The sequence below is a fragment of the Oryctolagus cuniculus genome, chromosome 6, assembly GCF_051225735.1.
Source record: "Oryctolagus cuniculus isolate XC-2025 breed Fujian yellow rabbit chromosome 6, ASM5122573v1, whole genome shotgun sequence".
NCBI classification, from domain to species: domain Eukaryota; kingdom Metazoa; phylum Chordata; class Mammalia; order Lagomorpha; family Leporidae; genus Oryctolagus; species Oryctolagus cuniculus.
This window is the reverse complement of record NC_142872.1, coordinates 595,652-620,618: the sequence shown is the minus strand read 5'-3', so window position 1 is coordinate 620,618 and position 24,967 is coordinate 595,652. Positions and strand designations below refer to the sequence as shown.

The 24,967-nt window shown below is 59.1% G+C and overlaps 2 protein-coding genes across 7 annotated transcripts; one reads left to right on the top strand and one right to left on the bottom strand.

The window, feature by feature from the left end:
* Positions 1-1,981: 1,981 nt before the first annotated feature.
* On the bottom strand, positions 1,982-10,341 carry LOC103347581 (ral guanine nucleotide dissociation stimulator-like). The gene is made up of 13 exons (XM_089335438.1): positions 10,327-10,341; positions 10,074-10,136; positions 8,609-8,802; positions 7,208-7,401; positions 6,802-7,070; positions 5,959-6,174; positions 5,523-5,626; positions 4,886-4,955; positions 3,585-3,659; positions 3,102-3,176; positions 2,927-2,959; positions 2,451-2,572; positions 1,982-2,233 (listed from the first exon to the last, which is right to left on the bottom strand). Exons 1-13 carry the CDS (start codon positions 10,339-10,341, stop codon positions 2,170-2,172), a joined length of 1,494 nt encoding a protein of 497 aa, XP_089191564.1. The 3' UTR covers positions 1,982-2,169.
* A 5,825-nt stretch (positions 10,342-16,166) lies between these two features.
* Positions 16,167-23,245, top strand: BTNL10P (Butyrophilin-like protein 10). 6 transcript variants are annotated; one of them, XR_016234985.1, is made up of 6 exons: positions 16,167-16,492; positions 17,137-17,287; positions 17,407-17,760; positions 18,291-18,550; positions 20,110-20,331; positions 22,014-23,245. XR_016234985.1 is itself a non-coding variant. In XM_051842398.3 (6 exons), the coding sequence occupies exons 2-6, from the start codon at positions 17,203-17,205 to the stop codon at positions 22,583-22,585; spliced, it is 1,422 nt and encodes a 473-aa protein (XP_051698358.3). In that variant the 5' UTR covers positions 16,167-16,492; positions 17,137-17,202; the 3' UTR covers positions 22,586-23,245. The 6 variants fall into 6 exon arrangements, 5 of the variants coding, with proteins under 5 accessions (XP_051698358.3, XP_051698356.3, XP_089190823.1 ...); XM_051842398.3 differs by having other exon boundaries at positions 18,291-18,572; positions 20,203-20,331; XM_051842396.3 differs by having other exon boundaries at positions 18,291-18,572.
* Positions 23,246-24,967: the final 1,722 nt, after the last annotated feature.

Below are 24,967 nucleotides of genomic sequence, written 5' to 3'. Positions count from 1 at the left end.
GGGAGATCTATCTGCTGATGGCCCCATATGCTTGCAGCAACTAGGGCTGGGCCAGGCAGGAGCCAGGAGCCCAGAACTTCATCCAGATCTCCGGTGTGGGCGGCAGGGACCCAAGCACTTGAGCGAGCATCCGTTACCTCTCAGGTTGCACTAGCAGGGAGCCAGATGGGAAGCAGCGTAGCACACCAATATGGCATGCAGCTGTCCCAAGCAACGGCCTACCCCACAGCACCCCATCACGCACCCCTAAATGTCTCTATAAAAGAGGTTCTTCAGTGACCAACACCTGCAACAATGCTCAAGTTCTTTAGGAATCAGGTACACTCAGATGGAGCCTGAAAGCACAGAGCAGTCAGGTAATCACAATGGGAATGACAGCACCATTTGGCAGGGACGCGGCCATGCAAGGGAGCTTGTGCTGTGGATGTGCAATGCTACAAGCATTCCAGGAACCCGGCAGTGTCCCCCAGGGTGCAGAGATGCAGCTTCTACGCTGTAGCTCCTCCACTATGTACATACCTGACAGATCTGTGCCGTGTCACCAAAACCTGTGCCAGAGTTTAAATACCAGCACTCAGAGCCCCAACCGGAAAACACTGCCATGTGCCTGATGGTGACTACTCACGCAATGATTCAACGGTGGCAAAGGTGAGACACAGCAAAGTGCAAGAAGACAAGTTCAAGTCAGCCTTTGGAATCAGAAAGGCCAGGTAGAGTCCCTGCCCTCCGACATCATTTACAGCAAGCGTCAGGTGTCGGTTGGCCCCACTGTGTGTCAGCGCTGGTGCCTGAGGCCCTGGGACTCCCCTCAGGTGTGCCTAGCTTCTGCAAAGCTGGTGGCTCCCAGGTGTGTCAGGAACGTTTCCTAAGACAGCTCTGCCTGAGGGGACTTGAAGACAAATGTGCTGTCCACAGGCATAGGTGCTGACCCTGCAGCACTGCTGTCGCCTTGCAGGTTGAAGATGCAAGTTCCAGTGAAAATGTGGGGACATAGAAAAGTTAATACAGAGAAGATGGAGAATGAGAAAACAAAGCAAGTGTCAGGAAGGGGCACCTGCTGCCATGAAGCCCAGCCCTTAGTGTGTCCATTATTTCCAGAAACAGACGGCTTGTTCCTATGAAAATAAGCAACACATTCTTTTGGATACTAGCCATTAATGTGTCCCGTAGTGATACAGATATCAAAACAAACTTTTATGATAAAGCATTTTGACATTGTGGTAGTATTTTTACATTCTATCTAAAATACTTTTTATTTTTTTCTTTATTTTTTAAAGATTTGTTTGTTTGTTTGAAAGCTAGAGTTAGAAGCAGAAAGAGAGAGAGAGGTCTTCCATTTGTTGGTTCACTCCCCAAATGGCCACAATGGCTGGAGCTGGGAAGATCAGATGCCAGGAGCCAGAGTTTCTTCCAGGTCTCCCACGTGGGTGCAGGGGCCCAAGGACTGGGGCCATTGTCCACTGCCTTCCCAGGCCAAGCAGAGACTGGGTCAGAAGGAGAGCAGCCGGGACTCGAACACACCCGTGATGCCAGCACTGCAGGTGACAGCTTTACCCACTATGCCACAGCACCAGCCCCTCTTATTTATTTGGAAGGCAAACTGAGAGAGAGAGAGAGAGAGAGAGAGAGAGAGAGAGAGAGACCATCCATCTGCTGGTTCACCTCCCATATACTCACCACAGCCAGGCCAGGCCAGGCTCAACCCAACATCCTAAACCCAGGGCAGAAAGTACAAGAGGAGTGAGGCAGTGTTTTTACACCAGGCACCAAATGATCTGCCAGCGCCTCTTAGGAGAAATAACTCAGGGAACCTCAACCAGCGAGGCACAGCTCTAGGAGCCGCAACTAGGAGGGGCCCATGTCCGCGGCGCATTTGCACAGGTGGAACACCGCTCACAACCTCAGATATGGGGAAGCAATGATGAGGAAGCATGAAACTCATGGTGCAACATATTTATATTAACTTTAATAAAACTCTAATAGGGAGTTACTAACAGTGACTATAGTTAAATAGGAAAAAGAGAAAACATAAGAGGGGCAATTAAACTGATACAACGCAGGCCTCAGCTTCACAGCAGGGAGGCCACTGTCCCAGGCACCAGGCTCACAATGAGCTCAGATCTGCTCCTGAGGTCCCAGCACTCGGTCACCAGGGCATCATGATGGTGTTCATGGCCTTGAGGCTGCTGCAGGCCTCTTCGCTGAGGGCTCCAGCTGGCAGGAGAGGGCGTAGCTAACGGAGAGAGCACAGCCATGAGTCCACCAAGAGCCTCAGCTCAGGCCTCCCTCCCAGGGCCTGTCCAGGAGCTGCAGTCCTGGGGCCAGCAGTGCCCATGGGACAGGGCCTGCTGCCCACCAGGGGGCCTGGGCGATGCTCCCTGTAGCTGCACAGCAGGGAGAGCCCTCCCACCCCCACCCTAGGCTTCACCTAATTCCTGCCCATCACTCACCTCTCGTTCTCCGTGAGAAACTCCACAGACCGGAACCACACGACAAACTCCTCATCACACTTAAAATAATACTTGCTCGCTGCCACCTGCAGTAGTTGGATTTCTTGCAGGACTGCAATTTCCTGGGGACGGAGGGACACACAGGACACTGTCAGGGCCTGGGCTGGGAACGCTGTGGGGACCTGGTAGGGGAGGGCCCGCGGGGTTCTGGGTGTTTACTCTTAAGAGACCACCTCCACTCTAACCCATGCAGGCCCCACCCTGCCCTCTGATGGGGTTTCAAACAGCCCCTCCCCAGGGGCTTCTCCTTGATTCCAGTCCTCTACCTGCACCCACCCTAGGGATGGGTCTCCCCCTCATGTGTACCCAGCCCTCCTAATAGAGCAAAGCTGCAGGGGTGATGCATGGGGGTCCCAACTGGGACCACCTGTGACCCCCATTCCCCTCCTGCCCTGAGTGAGGACACAGCTGCTCACCTTATTCAGTTTCTGGAAGCTGATGTCAGCCTGCTGGAAGGCAGACAGAGTCCATCAGAACCGCTCCCAGCTGGGCCCAGCCCTGACCCTCCCCTTCATGAGGTCCTCGAGCCAGGCTCTCCCATCCCCGAGCCTCAGGGACCCGGCCCTCCCCACCTGCCCCAGGATCACTCACATGCACAGAGTCCCCCATCGCAGTGTGCAGCATCACCAGGTCTGTCAGGTAGGTGCCAAGAAAGGGGACGACTCCCTGTGCCACAGGGGGTGGTGATGAGCACCTGCTCTCAGCTGCCACCTGAGCCCTGGCGCCAGAGACCCCTCCACCCCAGCTCCTGAATCATGGCTCATGTCTCCCCTGGGAGCCATCAGGACCTTGGCAGCCTCCCCCATTCTCCATCCTCCCAGCTACTCCCAGGACAGCAGGCACCCCTAGGACTCCTGCTGGGATGTCCAAGGGCACACAGGCTGTGTGGCCCCCAGTGCCACCTCAGCCCCAAGTGCACTGAGAGCCCAGCTGCCCCAGGCCCTGGCTCTGGTCTCTCTGGTGGAGGCCACTGAGGCAGTGTGGGGACTGCAGGGAGGGCTGGAGGTGGAGGCCCTGCTCCTGTGGCTCGGGCCCTGGTGTGACGGAGGAGTCCCCTCGCCCGGGCACACACACCTTCTGTTGTTTCCGCAGCCTCATCTGTGCTCTCTGCGGATTCTTCTCCCGGGAAGCAAGCTTGAAGGCTCCCTTCTGCCAGGATCAAGGTCAGGGTCACAGGGCCTGCCCACACCTGGGCCCTCTGCTGGGGCCCTGCATGTCTGACCCCCTCCCCCAAGTGCACTCTGTGCTCCCACCCTCACTGGGGGCACCTTGAGCAAGGGGCCTCCCTGGGTCTGCTCCTTGGCTGGCGAGGGTGCTGGGCACCCCCCGATAGCTGTCCTGACTCAGCATCCTATGCCTGCCCTCCTCCTCCTCACTGTCCCCTGGGAGGAAGGCCAGGCCCTGCACCACGCATCACCCTTCCTTGTGCCTCACTGACCCCCATGAGCCCTGCACAACAGGCTCATCAGCCCCATCCTCTACTTGAGAAATCAGAGGCCATGGGCAGTGACCAGCCCAGAGCCACACAGGAGAGCCTGCCCTGCCCCCAGTGGACCAGCACCCCACTGTTTCACCCCAACTCCAGCTGCACCCCTGGCCAGGAGTCCATCAGGGCTCTCTGTGTCCTGATCCCTGGCCAGGCACAGCCATAGAGGGAGAGGGCCAGGTGGTCTCAAAGGCCTGGCTGACAGGTGCTGGCCACCCAGCCCCACTGGGTGCTCCCCACACCCCCAGCAGGGTTGACGATGAACCACAGCTTCTGCTGCACATCTCCCCTGCACTCAGGGAGTGGTCCCCAGGGATCATCTCTAGTGACAGGGCCTGCACAGGCTCTGGGTGGCCACACTTTGCTTCCTCCCTTAGATGGAAGGCGTTAAGATGTGGTCAGGCAGAGCCACCGGGCATGTGTGAGGAGGCCCCAGGAGCTTCCCTCATCCACCTGGAGGTGATGTCATTGCCCTGGGCAGGGTGAGAATCCCAGGACCTCAGGTGATGGGCAGTGGGTCAGGGCAGGACGGACATCACAGCCACTGGTGTGTCTGTTTCTTGTGTGCCCACTGCACCTGATGCTCAGCAGGCGTTGACCATGGGCCCTGGGACACCCATGTTGTTCGGTTCCCCCCTCCCCAGTGCAGGCAGGCAGCCTTCCCCATGCAGGTCCTGGGCAGGCAGATCCCAGGCAAGGCCTGGCTCCCTGAGGAACCGAGGTCACCTGGTGGAAGGAGGGAAGCCCTTCCTGCCACTCTGCCACACAGCCCAGGTGGGGTCAGGGGCACAGAGCCTGTCCTGCCAGCCAATACCACCCCTGCACAAGGCCCTCACCCCACAAATCACCCTACCCCCCAAACACTTGCCCCACCTCCCAGCCCCCCTACCTTGGTGAGCCGATCCCTGCTCAAGCCATTGTCCTTCTCACACAGGTGCTCAAATTTTTTGCAGCATTTCCTGTGGAGATGGGAAACCAGGAGGAGCTACTCAGTGTGATGGGAGGGTGGTGAGTGCAGCTCCCTTTACTGGAGAGCAAGGAGGATGCACACGGCCAGGGAGCTCTGGTGCTGCCCAGGAGCAGGTGCAGGTGGGCAAGTTAAGAACCTGGGTTTGGGCCGGTGCTGTGGTGCAGAGGGTTAGGCTGATGGCTGTGATGCCAGCATCCCATGTGATCACAGGGGTGCCCAGATGGAGAAGGCCACTGGCTTGGGCCTGGCCCAGCCACTGTGGCCACTGGGGGAGTGAGCCAGCACTAGAAGGTTTCTCTGTCAATCCCTTTTTCTCCATAACTCTGACTTTTACACAATACATAAATCTTAAAAAGGAACCAGCACCTGACACTAAGTAAATGTCTGTGAGACAGATATCCTGGCCTTGGACCGAGGGAGACAGTTGCCCTCCCCAACTGGTCCATGTCTGGTCCCCAAATCCCTGGCCACTGGCCCTTCTCAGCTTCATGGGGGTTAGTGCTGAGTCCTGGGGTCCCAGGCAACCCTGGAGCTCCTGGACAAGACAGGCACCCACCTGGAGACTTCTCCCCACGTCTCTTTCAGACGGTAAAGAGAGGTGGACCGCAGAGCAGACAGGATGGCGTGGACCGAGGAAAAGTTCCTGAGGGTCTGGCACTCCTGGAGAGCAGAGCGAATGAGGGAGAAGTCACCTGATCCCCCTGGGCTGACGTCCCCCTCCTGCATCAGATGCCCACGGAGCCACAGGAAGGCACCAGGGCACTGTGGCCACCCTCACAGGGAGAGGATTGGGTTCAAACCACACGGAGGTTCAGGTGGGAGGTGAGCATGCACCCCTGGGGGAAGTGAGTCAGGTCAGGCCCCTCCCTGCCAGGAAGGGCCCAGGGTCTGTGCAGGGTCTTCAGCCACAGGGTGTACTCTCGAGGGCTGATAAAGCAAAGTGGCCATTCCCAGAGTGCAGTGAGCGAGGGCCCTGGCCACCCGCAGCTGACCTTGGCCACCTTGATCCAGTGCTCCACCACACGGGCCCTGTCCGTGGCCTTCATTTTGGGGTCCTTCAAGCATGTGGTTACTACACAATTTGTCACGCAGTTGAACTGCTGGACGGTGGCACGGACAGTGGAGGCCAGGTGTTCCTTGCCTCTCTTGTTGCGCTCGGTCCAGACGGAGCCCAGGCAGTGGAAGGGCACGACCTTCTGGAACAGCTCCTGGGGAGGAGAGTGTCCCATGGGCACAGCCACCCCCACTCAGAGTGCACGGGTGCTGTGCATGGGGCTCACAGCGGTGGGAGCAGCAGCCCACTGAGGGTGCCCAGAGCCCCACGGCCCAGAGCGCATTCTTGGAGAGAAGACACAGAGGTGTTTTCTCCCAGGCATCCTGGCCAACTCCCCATCCCTCAGCCCATCGCCATAAGCCCTGTGCTCCTTGTCCCCATCCCAGCGCACCTCCCTGTGGCAGCTACACCAAGGGGCTCTGTTTGCGTGTCTGCTCTGGGACCCCGTCCAACTCTGAAGCCTAATACTGCTGAGACAGGTAGGCATTCTGGGCAGACTGGCAGGGATGGGGGGCCAGGCTGCACCTCAGTGAGTGCCCTCCACCACCACTGGGCCACACCGTGCCCAGCTTTCTGTCTGTTGCTCTGTGTACCTGGCATGAGTGTGTCCCATCTCTGCTGTCCACAGAGGACAGGTGGGTTAGGACATGAGAAACGAGCCCGGGTCACACTGGGGCTGAGACATGAAGCCTGGGCTGACTCTGGCCAGGGCTTGTGTGGGATGGCAGGTGCCACAGGGACGCCGTGGTCCTGGCCCTACCCAGCAGAGCCGGCTGCTCACCGCATCCAGAAGCGTGAGCTGTTCTGCCATCGTCCTGGGGGAGAAGGCGGTGATGTCAACCATCTCCGCCCCAGGCAGCCTCTCTGCAGTCCCAGCCCAGCCAGAGGAGGCCTGTGGAGCTGGCCCTGGTGCTGATTGTGCGCTTGGGGGCAGGCCCCATGGGGAAGCTGGCCTTGGTTCTGGAGCAGGTCCTGGCTGAGCCAGTGGTGCTGCAGCTGGCTCCAGAACCAGTACGCGGAAGGGTGCTGGCCCTGCACGCAGAGCAGGAGCTGGAAGAAGAGAAAGGGTCGCCAACGTGAATCACCTTCCAGTGGCCTCTGCAAACCCCGAGAGGTCGCACTGCCTGGAAGGGGATTCCAGCCCAAACACCACCCCTGAGAGACCTGCAGACTGCGCTGCCCCTCACCGTCTGCTTTGGCCTCAGGGTGCTGGGCGTGTCCGGGCAGGGCATACAGAAAGTACACCTGGGTCCCCAGGTCTCCTCCAGGAAGGCTGACAGGCTTGCAGCCCACCTTCATCTTCAGCAGTGGAAGGCTGGTGCGGCCATGGAGCTCTGCCTCGTACAGGTCTCTGCAGCGTCCCAGGAAGGAAGCCATGTTGCTAGGGACGTAAGCAAGGGCAGCGGGGTCAGAGGCTGGCCTTGGCCATCACACTGCACTGCCTGGGGCCCCTTTGTGGCTCTGGGGCCCTGGGCATGCCTCAGCCTGTCCAGAGCATGACCCCACCCCCCAAGCCCTCCTGGGCTGCCCTGGCCATGGGAGACCTGGTCAACAGGGCTGGTGCACACCCCGTGGTGACAGCCTCCCGGTGACCTTCTTTCCTGAGGGAAGGGCCCCCGGCGCTCATCAGAGGCTCCAGGCTGACTTAGGAGCAAGTTTCTCAGGATCTCTGCAGGTCTGGACCTCCTGGGGTACGGGCAGGGAGCGTGGGTGGAGCTGGGAAGCACCTGTGCTGGGCATGGACCCCTGGCTGCTCTGCGCCCCAGCCTCCCCTCTCCTTTGCAGGTCTGGGACCCCATTCCCAGCTCTGTTCTCCTTTCCTTTGTGGGGAGTCCCCAGGCCTCGGTACTCTCAGAGGAGTCACAGGAAGTGGGAGATCCACACCCTGTCTGTCCCTCCCCAGCCACAGCCCACATTTCACTCCCACAGTTTGCAGGGACAGAAGGCCTCTGACTGGACCCACAGTCCGTGACGTCCTAGTGGGGCCTGGGCTCTGACATCCTGGCAAGACCATGGGGGGATGCATCCTCTCCCCTCTGACCCTGTGCACAGGACCCAGGCAGGCCTTCAGCTGGGAGAGTCTGGGTCCTCCCAGGTCAAGAGGCCCCGGGAATGCTGTCTGCTTTGCTCGCTGAGCTGTGACGCGTGTCTGCAAAGTGACTGCCCAGTGTTTAACATTCACGTGCTGTGGGATGAACCACACACGGACCCTTGCCAGAGAGCTGAGGGGCCTGGACCCCACACCCAGTGCCCGGGCCCTGCTCTGTCTGAATCAGGGCCTGGTGCTGGGAGGCCTCCTTTACAGATGGGAAGGCAGGGCTGCTCTCTGTGGGGTTTTCCAAACCTCGAGGGCCGTGGGCTATTGAGTCCCGAGGGTGCAGAGACCAGAAGAAGAGGGATGAGCACAGCGCCAGCAGCCCTGGCCACAGAGCAGGCACCAGGCCCCTGCCGTGTCTGCAGTCACATGGTCCCTGTCAACCCCTGAGGCTCATGCCCACACCACTCGACTTTTCAGAGGAGCACACAGGCACAGAGGGCCACGACTAGGGGGTGCAGAGGCCCCTTGTGCCTGGAGAGCAGACGCTCACCTATGGAATATCTGGTCCAGGAAATACGGAACAGTGCTGAAGTCACCATATGAGCACAGCAGAGTGGACAGGTGAGCGATTGTTCTTCCTGGTGATGCCGGGACCAGGGACTCCTCCAGCTTCACCCTGGTGCCTGGCTGCAGGCTCCGCAGAGGGCAGACCTCCGCCAGGTGCAGTGTGGACACACCTCCAAACTAGGGGGGACCAGCAGAGCCAGGAGTCAGAGGTGGGCTCCAGGGACCCCCGACCACGGGAGTCTGGGCTGGGAGAAGACCCCCTCATAGAGGGCATCCAGCTGCACCAGGTGACCCCTCACATCCCTGGGGGGTGGGGAATGAAAGGCCCAGAGTGACTTTGTTGGCCACATAGAGAGCAGTGTGGGAGAGTGGGGAGGGCAGAGTATCCCCACAGGGAGGCCAGCAGCTGGGAGCAGCAGTGCAGAGATGGCAGCTGGCGGTGTCCCGGCCACAGCCCTTCTGCACGGTGATGTGACCGTGGCTGCTCCAGGGGACACCTCAGCCCCTCTCCCCAGCAAGTGCGGTCTGGGCCTCTGTCTCAGCAGGGCATTAGCTCCTGTGAGAGCGACGGTGACGCTCTGACTCTGCGTCCCTGAGTGTGGTTGCATGTGCCATGTGCTCCTGAGGAGGTGATGGACGTTAGGCCAGGCCATGGTGTGGGCCCCAGCTCTGCCATGCTGATAAGGAGAGGGGACAAGGACACAGAGAAGCACGGGAGAACACAAGAACACGGGAACAGAGATGGACATGTACAAGCAGGAGACACAGGCACATCCAGCCCCCAGCACTGTGTGCAAACTCCTGTGTGAGAGCCGCCCTCGTGTGGGCCCTGGGCTGTGACTGCCCAGCAGACCAGGCTTCCAGGGGCGCTCTCTGAGGCTGTGACCTGCAGCAGGGCAGCCGGGGACAAGCACTGGAATCCCAGCTGAGCCGCAGGACAAATGTCCTTTCTCATGGAACAGGATGGAGACGGGTGGGGGCTCCAGGGCTGAGACCGAGAGACACACTACCGACATTTGCATTGAGTGTAAGCCTCACCCCTGTGTGTGGGGTTTGGGTTCTCCGTTGTGGGTTGTGGGGAGGTCTGGAAGCACAGCGGAGCTGAGCCCTGCCCGGGATTCCCGGGCTGGGTGGGAAAACAGTGCTGTCCCACATGCGGATGCTCTTGACTTCATATCCAGGGAACTAGTAGTAACCTGTCCCCTGAAAATCCCACCAGGACCCGATGGGGTTGCCATAACCCAGCTGTCAGTGGGCAGCAGAGGGGCAAGATCTCTTAGGAACGAGACTGGGGTCAGTCACTCGGGTGGGAAACACCAGGATGGGGCCCAGAGGTGCCTATATCCAGCCTCGGCCCAGCCTGCTCATCTGAGTCCCTGCCTGTGTATCTCCCTAGGCCCCTCCCTCAACCCAGCCCAGCACTGTCCACGGCTGTTGGCCTGACGCACCTGTCCGTTGCCTGAGAAGATGAGTTCCTCATGGGAATCATTGCTGATCTCCAGCGTGGAGCCCTGCAAACAGAGTGCCCGGAGCCAGGCCAGAAGGTGTCAGTGTCCCACAGGAGACATTCTGTGAGTATTTCCACTCCCCAGGTCACATATGTAGGGACATCTGGGTATACCCCCAGCCAGGAGGACTCCAGGGGACACAGGAGAACTCAGGTGTAACCCCTGAGTACACAAAAGGGCCCCCAACACCCACTTTCCCATCTGCCATCCCTAGAATGGGTGCAGATGACACCACAGCTGTCCTCCAATGCCTGAATCCTGGTGCTGTGCAGGAAGGGCCCCCCTCTTGTCCTTTTCTTGGGAACGGGAGGACAGCCCACGCGGGGTCACCAGAGACTCCGGCCCTGGAGGGACTTTCCGGGGCTGCTAAACCCTGTTACCTGTGGCTGCCTCCTCCCCCGTGGCCACAGGCGTCCATAGTGAGAGCTCAGCCAGCATGTTACACGCTGGAAGAGACCTTCATTCTGGGCTTTGGCTCTGCGAGAGCCTCGCCTTGAAGGGCAGCAGCAAGGGAACATAGTTCTCCCTGCAACGTTTCCTATCAAGTGAGCTGGCAATGGCTACCACTAGAATGTGGGTGCCTGGTTACCAGAGTTCCATGTTCTGTTGTGGCCCGTCACCAAGGAAGTGAGATCACTTCCTCCAGGTCCAGGACATGGACCCTTCCAGCAGGAAGAGCTCCCAAGGCCCTCTGGGCTGCTGACTGTTCCTCTCCTGCCCTGATGCCATCCCCTTGACTGTGCACAATTCTGCAAACACAGCCCCATCCCTCAGTGCCTGGGAGACCTGGATGGGGTCAGGATCCCAGGTTGAAGGGCACTCAGTTGGAGTCTAAACCTCCTTTTCCTATCATTTCCCAAAGACAGTCCTGCTTCTTAGGAAGGCCCCTAAAATCCAAGCTAAAGTCAGTGAGGAAAGCCAAGGGCAGTGTCTTAGACGAGCCCTAAGTTCTTAGGCCATCTTCTGCTGCTTTCCCAGGCTCATTAGCAGGGAGCTGAATCAGAAGTGGCACAGCTGAGCCACACACCAGCCCCCCTATGGGATGCTGGCACAGCAGGTGGTGGCTTCACCTGCTAAAGCACAGCACCAGCTCCTGTGTGAGCTTTTATTTAGAATGCTGAGATTGAATGGTGGAACTCGTGGCAAGGTCATGGCATCAGCTGGAGTTTGTGTGACTCGTGAAAGCCCCAGCGTGGGCCAGGGTCTTCTCCACTCCACAAGGGTGGCCCTCCATCCTGAGTCGGGTCTGGTCCTGGTTGTTCCCATGCTCAGATGCTGCCCCCCAGTCAAAATCTCTGAGCTGGAACCAGTGTTTGCACTCTGCCCTGCTGTAAGGACAGAGCTGCCTTCCCACGTCTCAGACACCCCCAAGCCTTCAAACACGAGTGTCAGCTTCAGCAGGTTCCTGAGCACCACATGGTTTCTCTCCCAGCCCCATGCTGCAAAGTCTAGCCTGCTTGCCACAGAGCCCCGCTGCTCTCCAGACCCTGACCCCGCCAACGGCAGTGTGTCAGAGCCATCAGAAACCTGTAGCCATCAGGGGTCTTTCCACAATTCTTTCCACCAATCTTTTTTTTAAAGATTTATGTATTTATTTGAAGGCAGAGTTACAGAGAGGCAGAGGTAGAGACAGAGAGGTCTTCTATCTGCTGGTTCACTCCAAATGGCCGCAACAGCTGGAGCTGCTCCAATCTGACCAGGAGCCAAGAGCTTCTTCCGGGTCTTCCACATGGGTGCAGGGGCCCAAGGACTTGGGCCATCTTCTATTGCCTTCCCAGGCCATAGCATAGAGCTGGAGGGGAAGTAGAGCAGCCGGGACTTGAACCAGTGTCCAAATGGGATCCTGGCACTGCAGGCGTCAGCTTTACCTGCTATACTACAGCACTGGCCCCTTTCCTCATATTTTTTGGGTGAATCTTTGGCAGTTCTTGTTTTGCGGCTCTGTTGAACTACACTGGCTATCATGTGTGTTCTCACTAGAAGTTCTGTGGGCTCATGTTTGGGACCCTAGGCTGCTATTATAGACATATAGGTGACAGATAGATGATGTAGATGATGGACTGATGGATGATAAGATATCTAGATGACAGATGATTAGATAGATAGATTAGATAGATGATAATATAGGCACATTCTAGATAGATAAATGGGTAGATAGATGATAGATGATAGAGACAGGCAGATGTAGGTGGAGGTTGATTGATAGATGATAGAAGGGCCGGCGCTGTGGCGTAGTGGGTAGAGCAGCTGCCTGCAGTGCCAGCATCTCATATGGGCGCCAGTTAGAGGTCCAGCTGCTCTACTTCCAATCCAGCTCTCTACTATGGCCTCGGAAAGCAGTGGAAGATGGTCCAATTCCTTGGGCCCCTGCACCCACCTGGGAGACCTGGAAGAAGCCCATGGCTCCTGGCTTCGGATCGGTGCAACTCTGGCGGTTGTGGCCAATTGGAGAGAACCAGAGGATGAAAGACTCTCTCTCTCTCTCTCTTCCTCTCTCTCTCTCTCTCTCCCTCTCTCTCTCTCCCTCTCTCTCTCTCTCTCTGCCTCTCCTTCTCTCTCTGTAACTCTGACTTTCAAATAAATAAATCTTTTAAAAAAGATAGATGACAGAGATAGGTAGATATAAATAGATGACTGAGAGAGACAGGCAGATGCAGGGAGAGACTGATAGATGACAGATGGAGATAGGCAGACACAGACATAGATAGATGATAGAAATAGGCAGATGCAGGGAGAGATTGATTGATAGATGATAGAGATAGGTAGACAGAGAGATGATAGAGAGATGATAGAGCTAGGTGATAAATGATAATATAGCTAGATTGTGCACAGAGAGATGGATAGATGATAGAGATAGGTGGGTAGATAGATGATTGATAGATAGGCTATGCAGGTAGAAATTGATTGATGGATGGACAGATGACAGATGGAGATAGGCGGATACAGGTGTAGACAGGTGGCTGTAGATTGATTCTTGATGTCTGATTCCTGCTTTTGGGTGAGGACTGATTCTGAGCCTTTACCTCTGACTGGGGAAGAATAGGGACTTTGATTTCTCATGGAAGACTTTCATTTACCACCCACAACCTCAGCTCAGCAGCCAGCATCCACGCGACTCCATGGGGCACAGGAGGAGTGTGTCTGTCACCCTCTCAAGATGTCATCTGCCCTGCACAGCCTAGGATTTTGCAACTTTCTGCCTCCTCTTGGCCAGGGCCACACCTCTCCTGCTCAGCGGCCTCACAGGAGCGTCCTGGGCCTGCTCTTAGTGGGAGCTTCCTCCTCTTTCCCCTCCATGGGGCAGTGGTAGGGGCAGGGTGGGGAGCTTGAGCTCCTTCACAGTGCTATAGCCAGAACTACTTTTGTCCACTGTTTCTAGTGCATTCCAAGGCAGCTGTACACCTGACATGAAGATTCTCTGAATTACTAGTATTGGTTACAGAACTACCCAACCCATTTATTTCATTCATGCACTTGAAGTCCTCCTCTACCCAGAGCAGGGGCCCCAAGCCACTCAGCTGCCCCTCCTCACCCTGCAGGACCGGGGTCCCCTGCCCAGTCCCAACTTCGGTCCCACCCTCTGCGGCACCCCTGCTCATGGGACAGGCCCCTGAGCACAGGGATTCACAGAGCGCTGAGGAGCCAGGAGGGGCACACGCCTGCAAACTGCCATGAGCAGGTCTCACACAACCTCAGGAGGAGCACTTGGGGTCCCAGGGAGTGACCTGCGTACCTCTGAATACAGCCAACGCCACTGTTGACGCTGAAGGCATGGAAACACAGTGCACATGGTGACAGGGGCCGTGCGAAAGGGAGGTGGAAGGAGGGCGAGAAAAGGGGGACAGTGACCCAACCCTCGGTCAGCCCCATGGGCTGCTCGGGTTTGTAGGACAGAGGGGCTACGGGAGAAAGCCTGGTCCAGCTCTCTTCACAGGCTGTTGGAGAGAACAAAGGCATAAAGCACCTGCTCAGGGCGGGGGTGAGCTGGGCCCTGGGCCGGAGCAGGGGCTGGAGAGAGCAGGAGACACAGGCAAAGGCCGTGCTGGCTCAGGGGGAGGCCGGTGCACTGACACACACACTCCTGCAGAGGGTGCCGAGGAGCCAGTGGCCTGTGCAGCTGCTGCTTGGGGGGTTTGCTTGGCTTGGCAACCTCACCCCACCCACAGACGGCAGGTGTCGGCTTCTTTCACTTCCTTCTCTCTTCCCTCCCTTTTCTTTTGCTTTTTTCTTTTCTTTTTGTTCTTCCTTTTCTTTCTTCTTCAACTGAAGTGAAATTCTGTAACATAAAAGCACACCGTTGGTATAAGGGTACTTCAAAAGATAAGTGTAAAATATGACAAAATAAATTTATTGTTGGTGCAAAAATTTTGTAATAACGCATATGATGGGTCTTCAGAAAGTTCACAAAAGGGGCTAGCGTAGGGTGCAGGGGGTTAAACTGCTGCTTGAGACACAAGCATCCCACACTAGGACACTGGTTCAAGTCCTGGCTGCTCCAGTTTGGATCCAGCTCTCTGCTAATGGCCTGGGAGAGCAGCAGATGATGACTCAAGTGCTTGGGCTCCTGCCGCCCATGTGGGAGACCAGGATGGAGTTCCAGGCTCCTGGTTCCAGCCATGGCTGTTGCTGCCCTTTAGGGAGTGAACCAGCAGATGGAAGATTCTCTCTCTCTCTCTCTCATCTTTTATTGAAAGGTTCATGAAAATGTGTATTATGAAAAACCATGCATAACTTTTTGCAGCACGTTCACAATTCCAAAGTGTTTTTATTTTCCTAAAGTAAAATCCCCAGCCTGTTAAAATCAGGTAGACATTAGCCTATGTGTGTACGAGGGGCCACAGAAAAATGGTGATTTCTGGAAGGAAACAGAAATTTTTGTGTGGTCGAATGAGGGAGAAACGTGACAGCAAGCAAAGTCTTGCTTTTGTGCCCAGACCTCGCAAGGAGGGTCCCAGCCCCAGCTTGGGTAGGCGGGGGGGGCAGCGTACAGGGCTCTGCCCCACCTTGCTCGGGGGGCTCTTGGGCGACCGTGGAGCTGGGGAGGAATTTCAGGAACTCTCAGCCAGAGAGCCCTCCATGGGGAGCACAAACGGAGGGTCCCCCACATCCACGAGAACACCAGCGTGAATGCAGACCGGGCCGGCTTGTGCCGTGCGCCCTCGGCGTCACACTGGGCATTGTGCCTCCTGCTGCTGCATCTCAGCCTGCAGACCCTCAGAGCAGCTGAGCAGGCGCAGGCCCCAGGCCCTTCTCCCCCACCCCATCTCCTCAGCCCCGTCCGGTCATCTCCTGGCCAGAATCACACGGCGTGGTCCTGTCCTGGGAGTCAGTCTACAAACACAGGGAGGTGGCTGTGGGCCATGTCCAGGCGGCAGGCCCCGCTCTTCCCTCACCCCCTCCCCGAGTGCACGGGGCTCTTGGTCTCTTGGACAAGCGTCGCCCTCTGCTCCTGTCTGAGGAGCCATGGTGAAGCCCCCATCCTCCTTCCCATCTCACAAGGACGGCGAGGCCTGGGGGATGATGGTTGGGCACAGGCGCCCCCTGCACAGGCTCACAGGGACACCACCTGGGAAGGGCCGGGGGCTGGGCCCAGAGCCCTCAGCACTGACTGCTGACGCAGGCCCTGGCCTCATGCTGGCCAGCGGCCCTTCCATGTGTGCTGTGTGTCTGTTCCCACAGAGCCTTGCCGGGCATGCCCCAGCAACTCCATCAATGAGGAGAGAAGAGGAAGCTTGACACTTGGCTGTGGGAGATCCGACCCCAGAAGCAGCCCCGGGGAGGCTTCCCTCAAGGACCCCACAGCCACAGGGACAGGGAGGGGACAGGAAGGAGGTGGCCTGAATTTCACCATCCCTGGAGTCTCCGGAGGCAGTGCCAGAATTGGGCGGATTTCAACACTATGGTAAACAACTTTCCCCAAGGAACTGGACAGGTCTGCAGGTCCTAGATAAGCAAGGGACTTTATCTGAGTTCCCCAGCTTCTGCCCTTGGCTGGGACCCATGTGGAAAGTCCCCTGTCCTTCTTAGGTTCCTGGTGGAGGCCAAAGCTGGCCCTGGTGGCCATCCTCATGTCACCTCACCTGGCCAGGGCCTCTGCCCTTATCTCCTGGTGCCAGCATCGTCCACTTCTGCTGACCACACCCCCAGGAAGCACTTGTGTGTGTGTGTGTGTGTTGCAACTGCCAAAACAGCACAGCTGGTTATTTTTGCAAAACAGAAAAATAAACGTAGCAGGAGGATTCAGTGGAAGCCTGGAGCTTGGCTGCTCCCAGGGACTGCCCCCGCCCCCGCCTCCGGCAAATGCAAGACTCTCCTGGAATCACCAGATTTCCTGGAAGCTGGCCGCGGATCACCACTAGGTGAGGATTTCTGTTACCCCGGCTCCGTGGGGCCTCTGCTCTGCTCTCTCTTCAGCCTCGAGGGACAGGGAGCCCCCAGGGGAACCCCCAAAGACTTTCCTGCAGCCGCAGAGTGTGTGGCTCCACCGAGCACCCTGATGACCAGAGGCCTGGAGTACGGCAACTTGCCGGCCAGGGCTCAGGAACCTCCTGCCCCCGTCCCCAGGGAGACAACAGGGAAGGGGGGATCCTGTCCCCCAGGGAGATGACAGGGAAGGGGAACTCCTGGCCCCCAGGGAGATGACAGGGAAGGGGGGCTCCTGGCCCCCAGAGAGACGACAGGAAAGGGGGGCTCCTGTCCCCCAGGGAGATGACAGGGAAGGGGGACTCCTGTTCCTGTCCCCCAGGGAGACAACAGGGAATGGGGGTTCCTGTCCCCTAGGGAGGTACAGGGAAGGGGGGCTCCTGTTCCTGTCCCCCAGGGAGACAACAGGGAAGGGGGCTCCTGTACCTGTCCTCCAGGGAGGAGACAGGTAAGTAGGGTGTGGGGGCTCTGGATGCAGTTCCGATCTCGGTGAGGAGGTGAGAGGGGCCCCCGCGGTGGAAGGATGCAAGGCTGAGCCCTGTCAGGACCGTGAGCGGTGACTCTTCCTTCCTCCCATCAGCTCCTGACAGTGCTCCTCTCCCCCCCGGGCCAGGCAGGCACCTCAGAGCCCTCTGTGCCCAGGGCCATGGCAAAGGCAGGCAGTGGGGGCGTCTTCCTGCACAGCTGCGCCGTCTCCCTCCTCGCCCTGCAGCTCCTGCCGGCTGGGGAAGGTGAGAGTCTGCCCCACAGAGGGGCCCGGGGAGCCCAGCTGGGTGGCCTGGGAGACAGGCGGGTGGGCACCAACTCCCTGACCCATGTCTCACCTCGCCCTTTGCTCCTGCCTCCCAAGGGAGAGCCGATTTCAAGGTCCTTGGGCCAGACGGCCCCATCCTGGCCACCGTCGGGGAAGACGCATTGCTGCCCTGCAGACTGTCCCTCAACCTCAGCGCGGAGGACATGGAGCTGAGGTGGTACAGGAGCCGGCCCTCGCCCGCTGTGTACCTGCACAGGCGCGGAGCACAGGTGTCCAGAGAGCAGATGGCAGAGTACCGGGGGAGGACGACTTTCCTGGGCGACCACCTGGCCAGGGGCAAAGCTGTGCTGAGGATTCACAACATCACTGTGTATGACAACGGGACCTACCACTGCCTCTTCAGGGACGGGGAGCCTCACAGCGAGACCACCCTGGCGCTGCAGGTGGCAGGTGAGGGCTGCCTCGGCCTCCGCCTCCCTGGGAGCGCCTCTCCCAAGTTCCCGGTCCCAGCTCCAGGCTTGGGCTACCATCCACAGTGCGCAGCGTGGGAGCGTCCCCACGTCCTCACATCCCCATCTGCCCACGCTGTGTCCCAGGAGGTGCAGCCTGCCTTCCCGCCATTACTGGGAAAGGCAGAAGGCAGGGAGCCAGGGAAGGAGAGGACCAGCTGGGGAGAGGGAGGGGAGACAGAGTGCAGAGGGGAAGGGGAGACAGGAAGGGAGACAGGGACAGGCCAGGGCGGGCAGAGGAGCTGGGGACGTGGAGGGGGCATTCTGCTCTGCAGTCAGCCCTGCCTGGGCTCCTTCCTGTCCCCCACCCTTCCCGACTTGCAACACTGGAAACTCCCGCTGACTCTCCAAGACTCTTTTCTGCTCTGTGGTATGTAGGTGATTGGTGAGACTATGCAAGCACCTCTGGAACCCTCATAACACGTCTGGCATTGGCAGCAGCCCTGGACTGAGCCTCTGTGTCTCCCCCAGGGCTGGGCTTGGAGCCCAGAATCCATGTGACCGAGGACCTGGACAAGGGCATCCGAGCCGAGTGCACCTCAGCAGGCTGGTACCCAGAGCCTCACGTGGAGTGGAGAGACTTCAGGGGGCATGCGGTGCCAGCTGTGACCCGTTTCTCAGCCTCAGCCACCACCGGCCTCTTGGCTGTGCTGTCCAGGGTGGCCGTCCCAGACAGGAGCATGGGGGGTCTCACCTGCTCCATCTCCAGCCCCCTGCTCCATGAGAGGAAGGTAGCTGAGAGCCACCTGCCCGGTGAGTGTTCTGTGCGGCTCCAAGCACGGGTGTGTGTGGCCCTGCGTGACGGGACACTGGAGCTGCTGTCTGTGGCCCTGCAGTGGGAGAGGGGAGGGTCCTGGGTGTTGACTGCGAGGGCGGAGTACAGGTCGGGGTGCAGACAGCCACTGGGCAGAGAGACCGAGAAAGTTGTGCCCTGACATCAGCTTCCTGTTGGGTTCTTTCCATGTCTCTGGTTTCATAGCAAATTGGAGCAGGAAGCGTGTAGATGTCCCAGCACACAGTTGCTCCCCACAGCAGGAGAGGTGTGAGTGTCACAGCCGCCAGCACCAGCGTCCCCCAGAGTCCACAGCTCAGCTGAGGGTTGGACCCCATGGGTCTGGACAGATCTGTCTGCCTGAGTCCACCAGCACAGCTGCTGCCCTGAGAGCCCCCCGTGTCCCCCCCAGCCCCTCCCCTCTTATTGCTCGTGGTCTCTACAGTTCCCAGAGCGAGAGCCCAGTGGACGGTGTCCTCCGCAGCCCCCTCCCCAGACTGCACCTGCATTTCCTGCACGTCTGCCCACGGCTCCCTGCTCTTCCCTTTGCCCTAAGTCCACCCCTGGTGTCACTCACACACTGCACCTGCCCATGCGTTCTCGGCTGTGTCCAGGTTTAACTTTCCCAGACCATCCTATCTGGCTTCTCGGGCACCACGTCCACTGCGTGGTCCTACATTTCTATCACGGCTCGCACTCAGGGGTCTGTCCCCGGATGACCTGGTCCCCTCAGCTCTGCCACAGGGCAGCTTCTGACCCCTGGAGCTCACTCCTCCCAGCTCTGCTGCTGGGGAAATCCGAGAAGAGAGTGGGGAGGCTGGGGGGCAGAGGATGGGGCAGCTGCTTCCCACTCATAGGCAGGGTCCTCTCCTGGGTCCCATTTATTATGGGAGCTCCACTTCATGATGTATCACGTCACAAAAGCCCCAGCTCACTGTGGGGTGAGGGTCCCAGCTCCTGACTCCCACTGTGGGGTGATGGTCCCAGCTCATGACTCCCACTTTGGGGTGACGGTCCCAGCTCCTGACACCAGCACTCTGGGGTGAGGGTCCCAGCTCCTGACTCCTACTGTGGGGTGAGGGTCCCAGCTCCTGACTCCTACTGTGGGGTGAGGGTCCCAGCTCCTGACTCTCACTGTGGGGTGAGGATCCCAGCTCCTGACTCTCACTGTGAGGTGAGGGTCCCAGCTCCTGACTCCCACTGTGGGGTGAGGGTCCCAGCTCCTGACTCTCACTGTGGGGTGAAGTCCCAGCTCCTGACTCTCACTGTGGGGTGAAGTCCCAGCTCCTGACACCAGCACTCTGGGACGAGGGTCCCAGCACCTGACACCAGCACTCTGGGGTGAGGGCCCCGCCATGTTTGGGAAGACCCTCCCTCAGACCCGGCCCCATCATGCGTGTGAATGGGCATCCATTTCTGAACTGTTTCAGAGCAGGCTGGAGACCTCGTGCCCCTGACTCAGATCCTGCAGCAGGGCCTGGGACAGGGACTCTCATCCCGATGTGCTTGGATCCCCAGGGTCCCCGTGGGCCTCCCTCTCAGCACAGCCCCCGCCCTCCGCGTGGAGGATGCCCCTGTTTCTGATCCTCATCGTGCTGGGGCTCATCACAGCCGGGGGTCTCTGCCTCTGCCCGAAGCTGAACCAGAAAGAGAGCGAGGAGCAGCCGGAGAAAGGGAGGCAGCAGGAAGAACAGGAGCTGGGGCCTGGAGCCGGCCGCGACAGGATTGAGCCATTCCAGGGTGAGCGGGAGTGGGGAGCTGGGCAGGACCCCCGCTGTCACTCACCTGGGCCTTCTGAACCAGCTTTGTGCTGTCCTGGGGTGGGGCAGGGGCTTGTGGAGGGGCCGGCTGCCTGGCAAGAACCTGCAGTCTCAGGCTTCACACTGTTCTTCCCGCCTGGTCCCCCTGGTTGTCCTCCCTGATGGACACAGGGGCATCTGAGCTTGAGGCTATAGTGACTGCCCGGGCTGGGGAACAGGCTCCTCTAGCTGTCCCAGGTGGCTCCCTGGATCGGCCTCTACTGTGTTGTGGGGATGGCGCCATGGTGGGAGGAGAGGCAGACAGGAAGGAGAGGGCACAGCAGCCCCTAAAGGAGCCAGCCGGGTGCCACGAGAACACCCCTCCTTCCTGAGGGCAGCACCACAGCAGCTGTGCATTGGCCCCTCACAGGCCCACCACCTCCACACCAGGACCGTGGCCGGCACAGGAGGCCCCGGGGGCACCGTCAGAGCCTGTCCAGCCTGGCAGTGCGGGCTGCAGCCTCGGCGTGAGCTCCTTGGAGTCCAGGGACGGGGCGTGTTCTGTGACAGGTGTCGCCAGGGGAGCTCAGTGAGCTCTCGTGCGATTTCGCTGCTTCCAGAACACAAGGCTGGGCTGGGTTTCCATCAGCCAGACCCCAAGACACCACAGCCTCCTGCATCACTGCAGAAACAAGTCCCTCTGTCGGAAATGGCCGGTGGGGGTGGAGTCCTTGGAGCCAGGTGCCCCAGGGGACAAGGAGAGGACAGGAGCCCCTTCTTCTGGGGTGGTGGGCATGGTTTCCCTCCCACACTCGTTTCTGACAGAGTGAGAAGCCCAGAGTTACTCAAGAGGATGCTGGACAGGGGTGGGTGAGAGCACAGGTGTCCTGAGGCTTGTCCTCAGGCGTGAGTGCATGTGTGCAGGCGTGTGGGTGTGTGTGAGCAGTGTCCAGGCCTTGCATGAGCATGTGCATGAGGTCATGTGTGTGCACGTGGAGGTGGTGTGCACGCATACATGTGTGCATTGTAATGTGTGTGCATTGTAAAGTGTGTGCATGGGTGTGTGTTCCCATCTAAAAGAGCACAGGTTTCGTGTCAGACGCTGGGAAGTGGGCACAGAAGCCTGGGAAGGAAGACCCTGGCTCCTTTTGCTCTTGCAAAGTCCAAGGAGAGGCAAGTACACAGGTGCACACACATGCTGGCATGCACTCTTGCACACAGACACATGCACAGACGCTGGAGTGCTCTCTCACACACACATATACACACAAGTTAGCACTGGCATACTCTCACACAGACACACACATTGGTTTACTCTCACAATGCACACACATGCTGGCATGCTCTCTCACACACAGACACGTTTGTGTGCTCCCTCACACATAGACACACATGCCACACACACTGGCACTGTCACACACACAGGTACACACTGGCATGCTCTCTCACACACACACATACACACACACTGTCACAGTCTCACAGACACACACGCACACACTCTGTGCACTCAGCCAGGTCTCTGCCGCCCAGGAACAGATCCCCATCACCTGCTTGGGGCTGATGGCTGGCAGGGAGCACAGGAAGAGTACAGGGGTCCCAAGGTGGGGCAGACCCTGACATTCCTGTGCATGAGGGACGGCGGACCCACCCCTGATGCCTGGCGCTGGCCTCTTTCCATAGTGAGTCCCTCGCTGGACCCTGCCACAGCCAGCCCCAAGCTCTCCCTGTCTGAGGATCAGAAGAGCGTGAGGCGGCTGCTCTTCGACCAGGACCTGCCCCCCAGTGCCAGCAGGTTTGACCAGGACCCCTGCGTGCTGGCCCAGGAGCAGTTCTTCACCGGGCAGTACTACTGGGAGGTCGAGGTGGGGGACAGGAAGGCCTGGACGCTGGGTGTGTGTCTGGGCAGTGTGGGCCGGGAGGGCAGGGTCCCCAAGGCCCCCCAGCATGGCCTCTGGGCAGTGGAGTTTTACAAGGAGCGACTCCAGGCCCTGTCCTATCCCAGGACGCAGCTCCGGCCTCCCCAGCACCTCTGTCGGGTGGGTGTTTTCCTGGATTGTGACAGGGGAAAGATTTCTTTCCACAATGCAGCTGATGGGTCCCTGGTCTATGCATTCTCTGGCCTCTCTTTCTCTGGCCCACTGCAGCCATTCCTCTGTCTCTGGACTCATGACCCCAGCCCCCTGACCTTCTGCCCTGTGGTCAGAGAGACCCAGGAAGACGCTGGTGCCCCAGAGGTCTCGGCCCCTCCCTAGGGCCCTCAAGGCCCCCGTCTGCAGGGGAGAGCAGGGACCCCTGGACAAGATGCCCCATCTCCTGCCCATGCCCAGCTATGCTGTGTGCGAGGGGCAGTGTGGGAGGCAGGGCTGCTCCTCGTCTTTCCATGCTGAGTCATGGACTAGATCGTGCCCTTTGCTCCACATTTGTCTGTTGAAGCCCCAAGCCCACATCCCCAGGGTTGACTGCATTTAGAGACTAGACCTCTGAAGAGGTAATGGAAGTATAATGAAGCTACTGGGCAGGGGATTAGGGCACAGACACAGAGGGACGGCCACTGGGGACGAGGGGAAAAGGCGCCAGCGGGGAGCCAAGGAGAGGCACAGGGGACCCAGCCCTGCAGGGAAAGAGAGGAATCCTTGGGGCCGGCGGTGATTTGGGCACTGCTGAGTTGCTTTGTGACATGGGCTTGGGGCAGATGTACAGTGTCAGCCCAGCGTTGGGCGTGGTGCCTCCCAGAGGCTGGGGTTTGTGTGAACAGAAGGTGTGGGGGTGGGCAGAGACCGCATGGCCTCTCCCCTGCCTCCACGCTGCCCCACTCCCTGCAGGGGGCTCCAGGGTGAGGGTCTCTGAGAATTCCCTCCCAATCTGTTGTGTACTGAGATTTTTACCTTTAATAAAGTTTGCCTGTGTAGACACGTGTGGTCGTCCCATACCATCACACACCAGCAGGAGAGCCTGAGCCCAAGGTCCAGCCACCCCTCTCCCGCCCCGGGACCCCGGCAGCCCTGCTCTGTTTGCACCCACCTGGTCTGGGATTGGGTGCGCCACCGCCAAGGTGCCCTTGCTGCAGGCACGCACAAGACATCAAGTGCTGGGAGGAGCGGTGCCCCTGTGAGCGCTCACACCGGTGTTCTGGTGCAGATTTGTTCCTCTCCTCCCCCCCCCCCCACCCCCGCATCGCTTGGTAAGAATCTGCAGATTCTCTCCTGAGCCACAGCCCCAGCTGACTTAGACCCCGCCTCCACGGGGCCAACAGGCGCCTTCTGTTCTCACTGCAGTCCCAGGGTCTAACCCACACCCCTCCCGCTCCCTCAGTACTGCCGCCCTTGCGTTAGTTCCCACTGCTCCTTGCTCAGACGCCCCCACTCTGGGCAGAGAGGTGAGCACTGTGGCGGTGACAGGGACCTGGCCAGGAAGGACAGAGCCAGCCTGGAAGGCTGGAAGGGGAAGCCTGGCGCTGGGGAGGCTCCCTGGAGGTCAAGTTCACGAAAGTCAGTACAGGGAGATGAGTACTGGGTGTCCTGGGCAGAGCAGGCAGGTCCCCACACAGACCACCAGGAGGCTTGGCTGAAGGGGTGGGGACAGGACTTGAACAAAAGGCCATGGCTGCAGCAGGGAAGGGATGGGCCCTGCGTCCCAGGGATGTCAGGTGGGCTCCAGGTGCCCCCTTCCTTAGTGAGCAGGTGAGTGGGCTGGTGTGTGACCTGCACCCAACACAGCTGCCCGCTTCTGCCCGGAGCTGCACCACAGCCACCTTCCTCCGCAGAGGTCAGCGTATTAGAGATCCCTACAGAGAGGGTCGGGGGAGGGGCGCCTTGGGGGGCATCCATGCACCCACAGAGGTTGGGTCCCAAGGAGACGTTGCTCTTTTCCCTCAGGGAGGAAGGCTTCAAAATGCCCTGGCATCCTTACTGTGTAGACCAGAAGGAAAACAGGACCCCAGTGACCCACAAATAGGCTGAATGGTTTCCCCTTGGAGTTAGTGCGGGTGCAGGAGGGGGGCCCCCTTTCTGTCCATCATATAGGGTCATGGCAGACACCCCCAACCCAAAAGAAAGGTTAGGAGGAGAAAAGCAAAGTGAATCGACTTGGCCATAGTTCTGTGAGACTTGGAGACTGCAGTAGGAAGAGCGGGGCCCCAGGCTATGCTTTGCCCTCACACTTGGGTTCAGCGAGGAGGCAGATGCAGGGTCCCGGGGTGTGCAGAAGGCCCAGGGCCTGGCCCCGGATGCACCCTTGGGGTGGACCCCACCCTTCAACCGCCTTTCCTGGATATGGAGCCGCTAGGAGACAGCAGCGACACAGCATCTGGGTGAGTGTCCAGGAGACCGGCCTACAGCCACCGTTGAACAGCAGGGGCAACACCACAGGGCCCACAGCAGCCAGGTTTCACAAAAGCCACAGAAAGAAGGAAATCCTGTCACTGGTGGGGACAGGGACGGAACCTGAGGGCCCAGGCAGGCAACCACACATGTGCCATTTATACCACCTGGGCAGCATAAGCTGGGACGGTGGCTGCCAGGGGCCAGGTGGGGCACAGGAGGGGCAGGGAGTGGCCGCTGGGGAGGAAGGGTGACCACGGTGACAATGGTGTGATGCAGGGAGAGTTGTGAATGCTCTTATCACCCAGGAGTGAT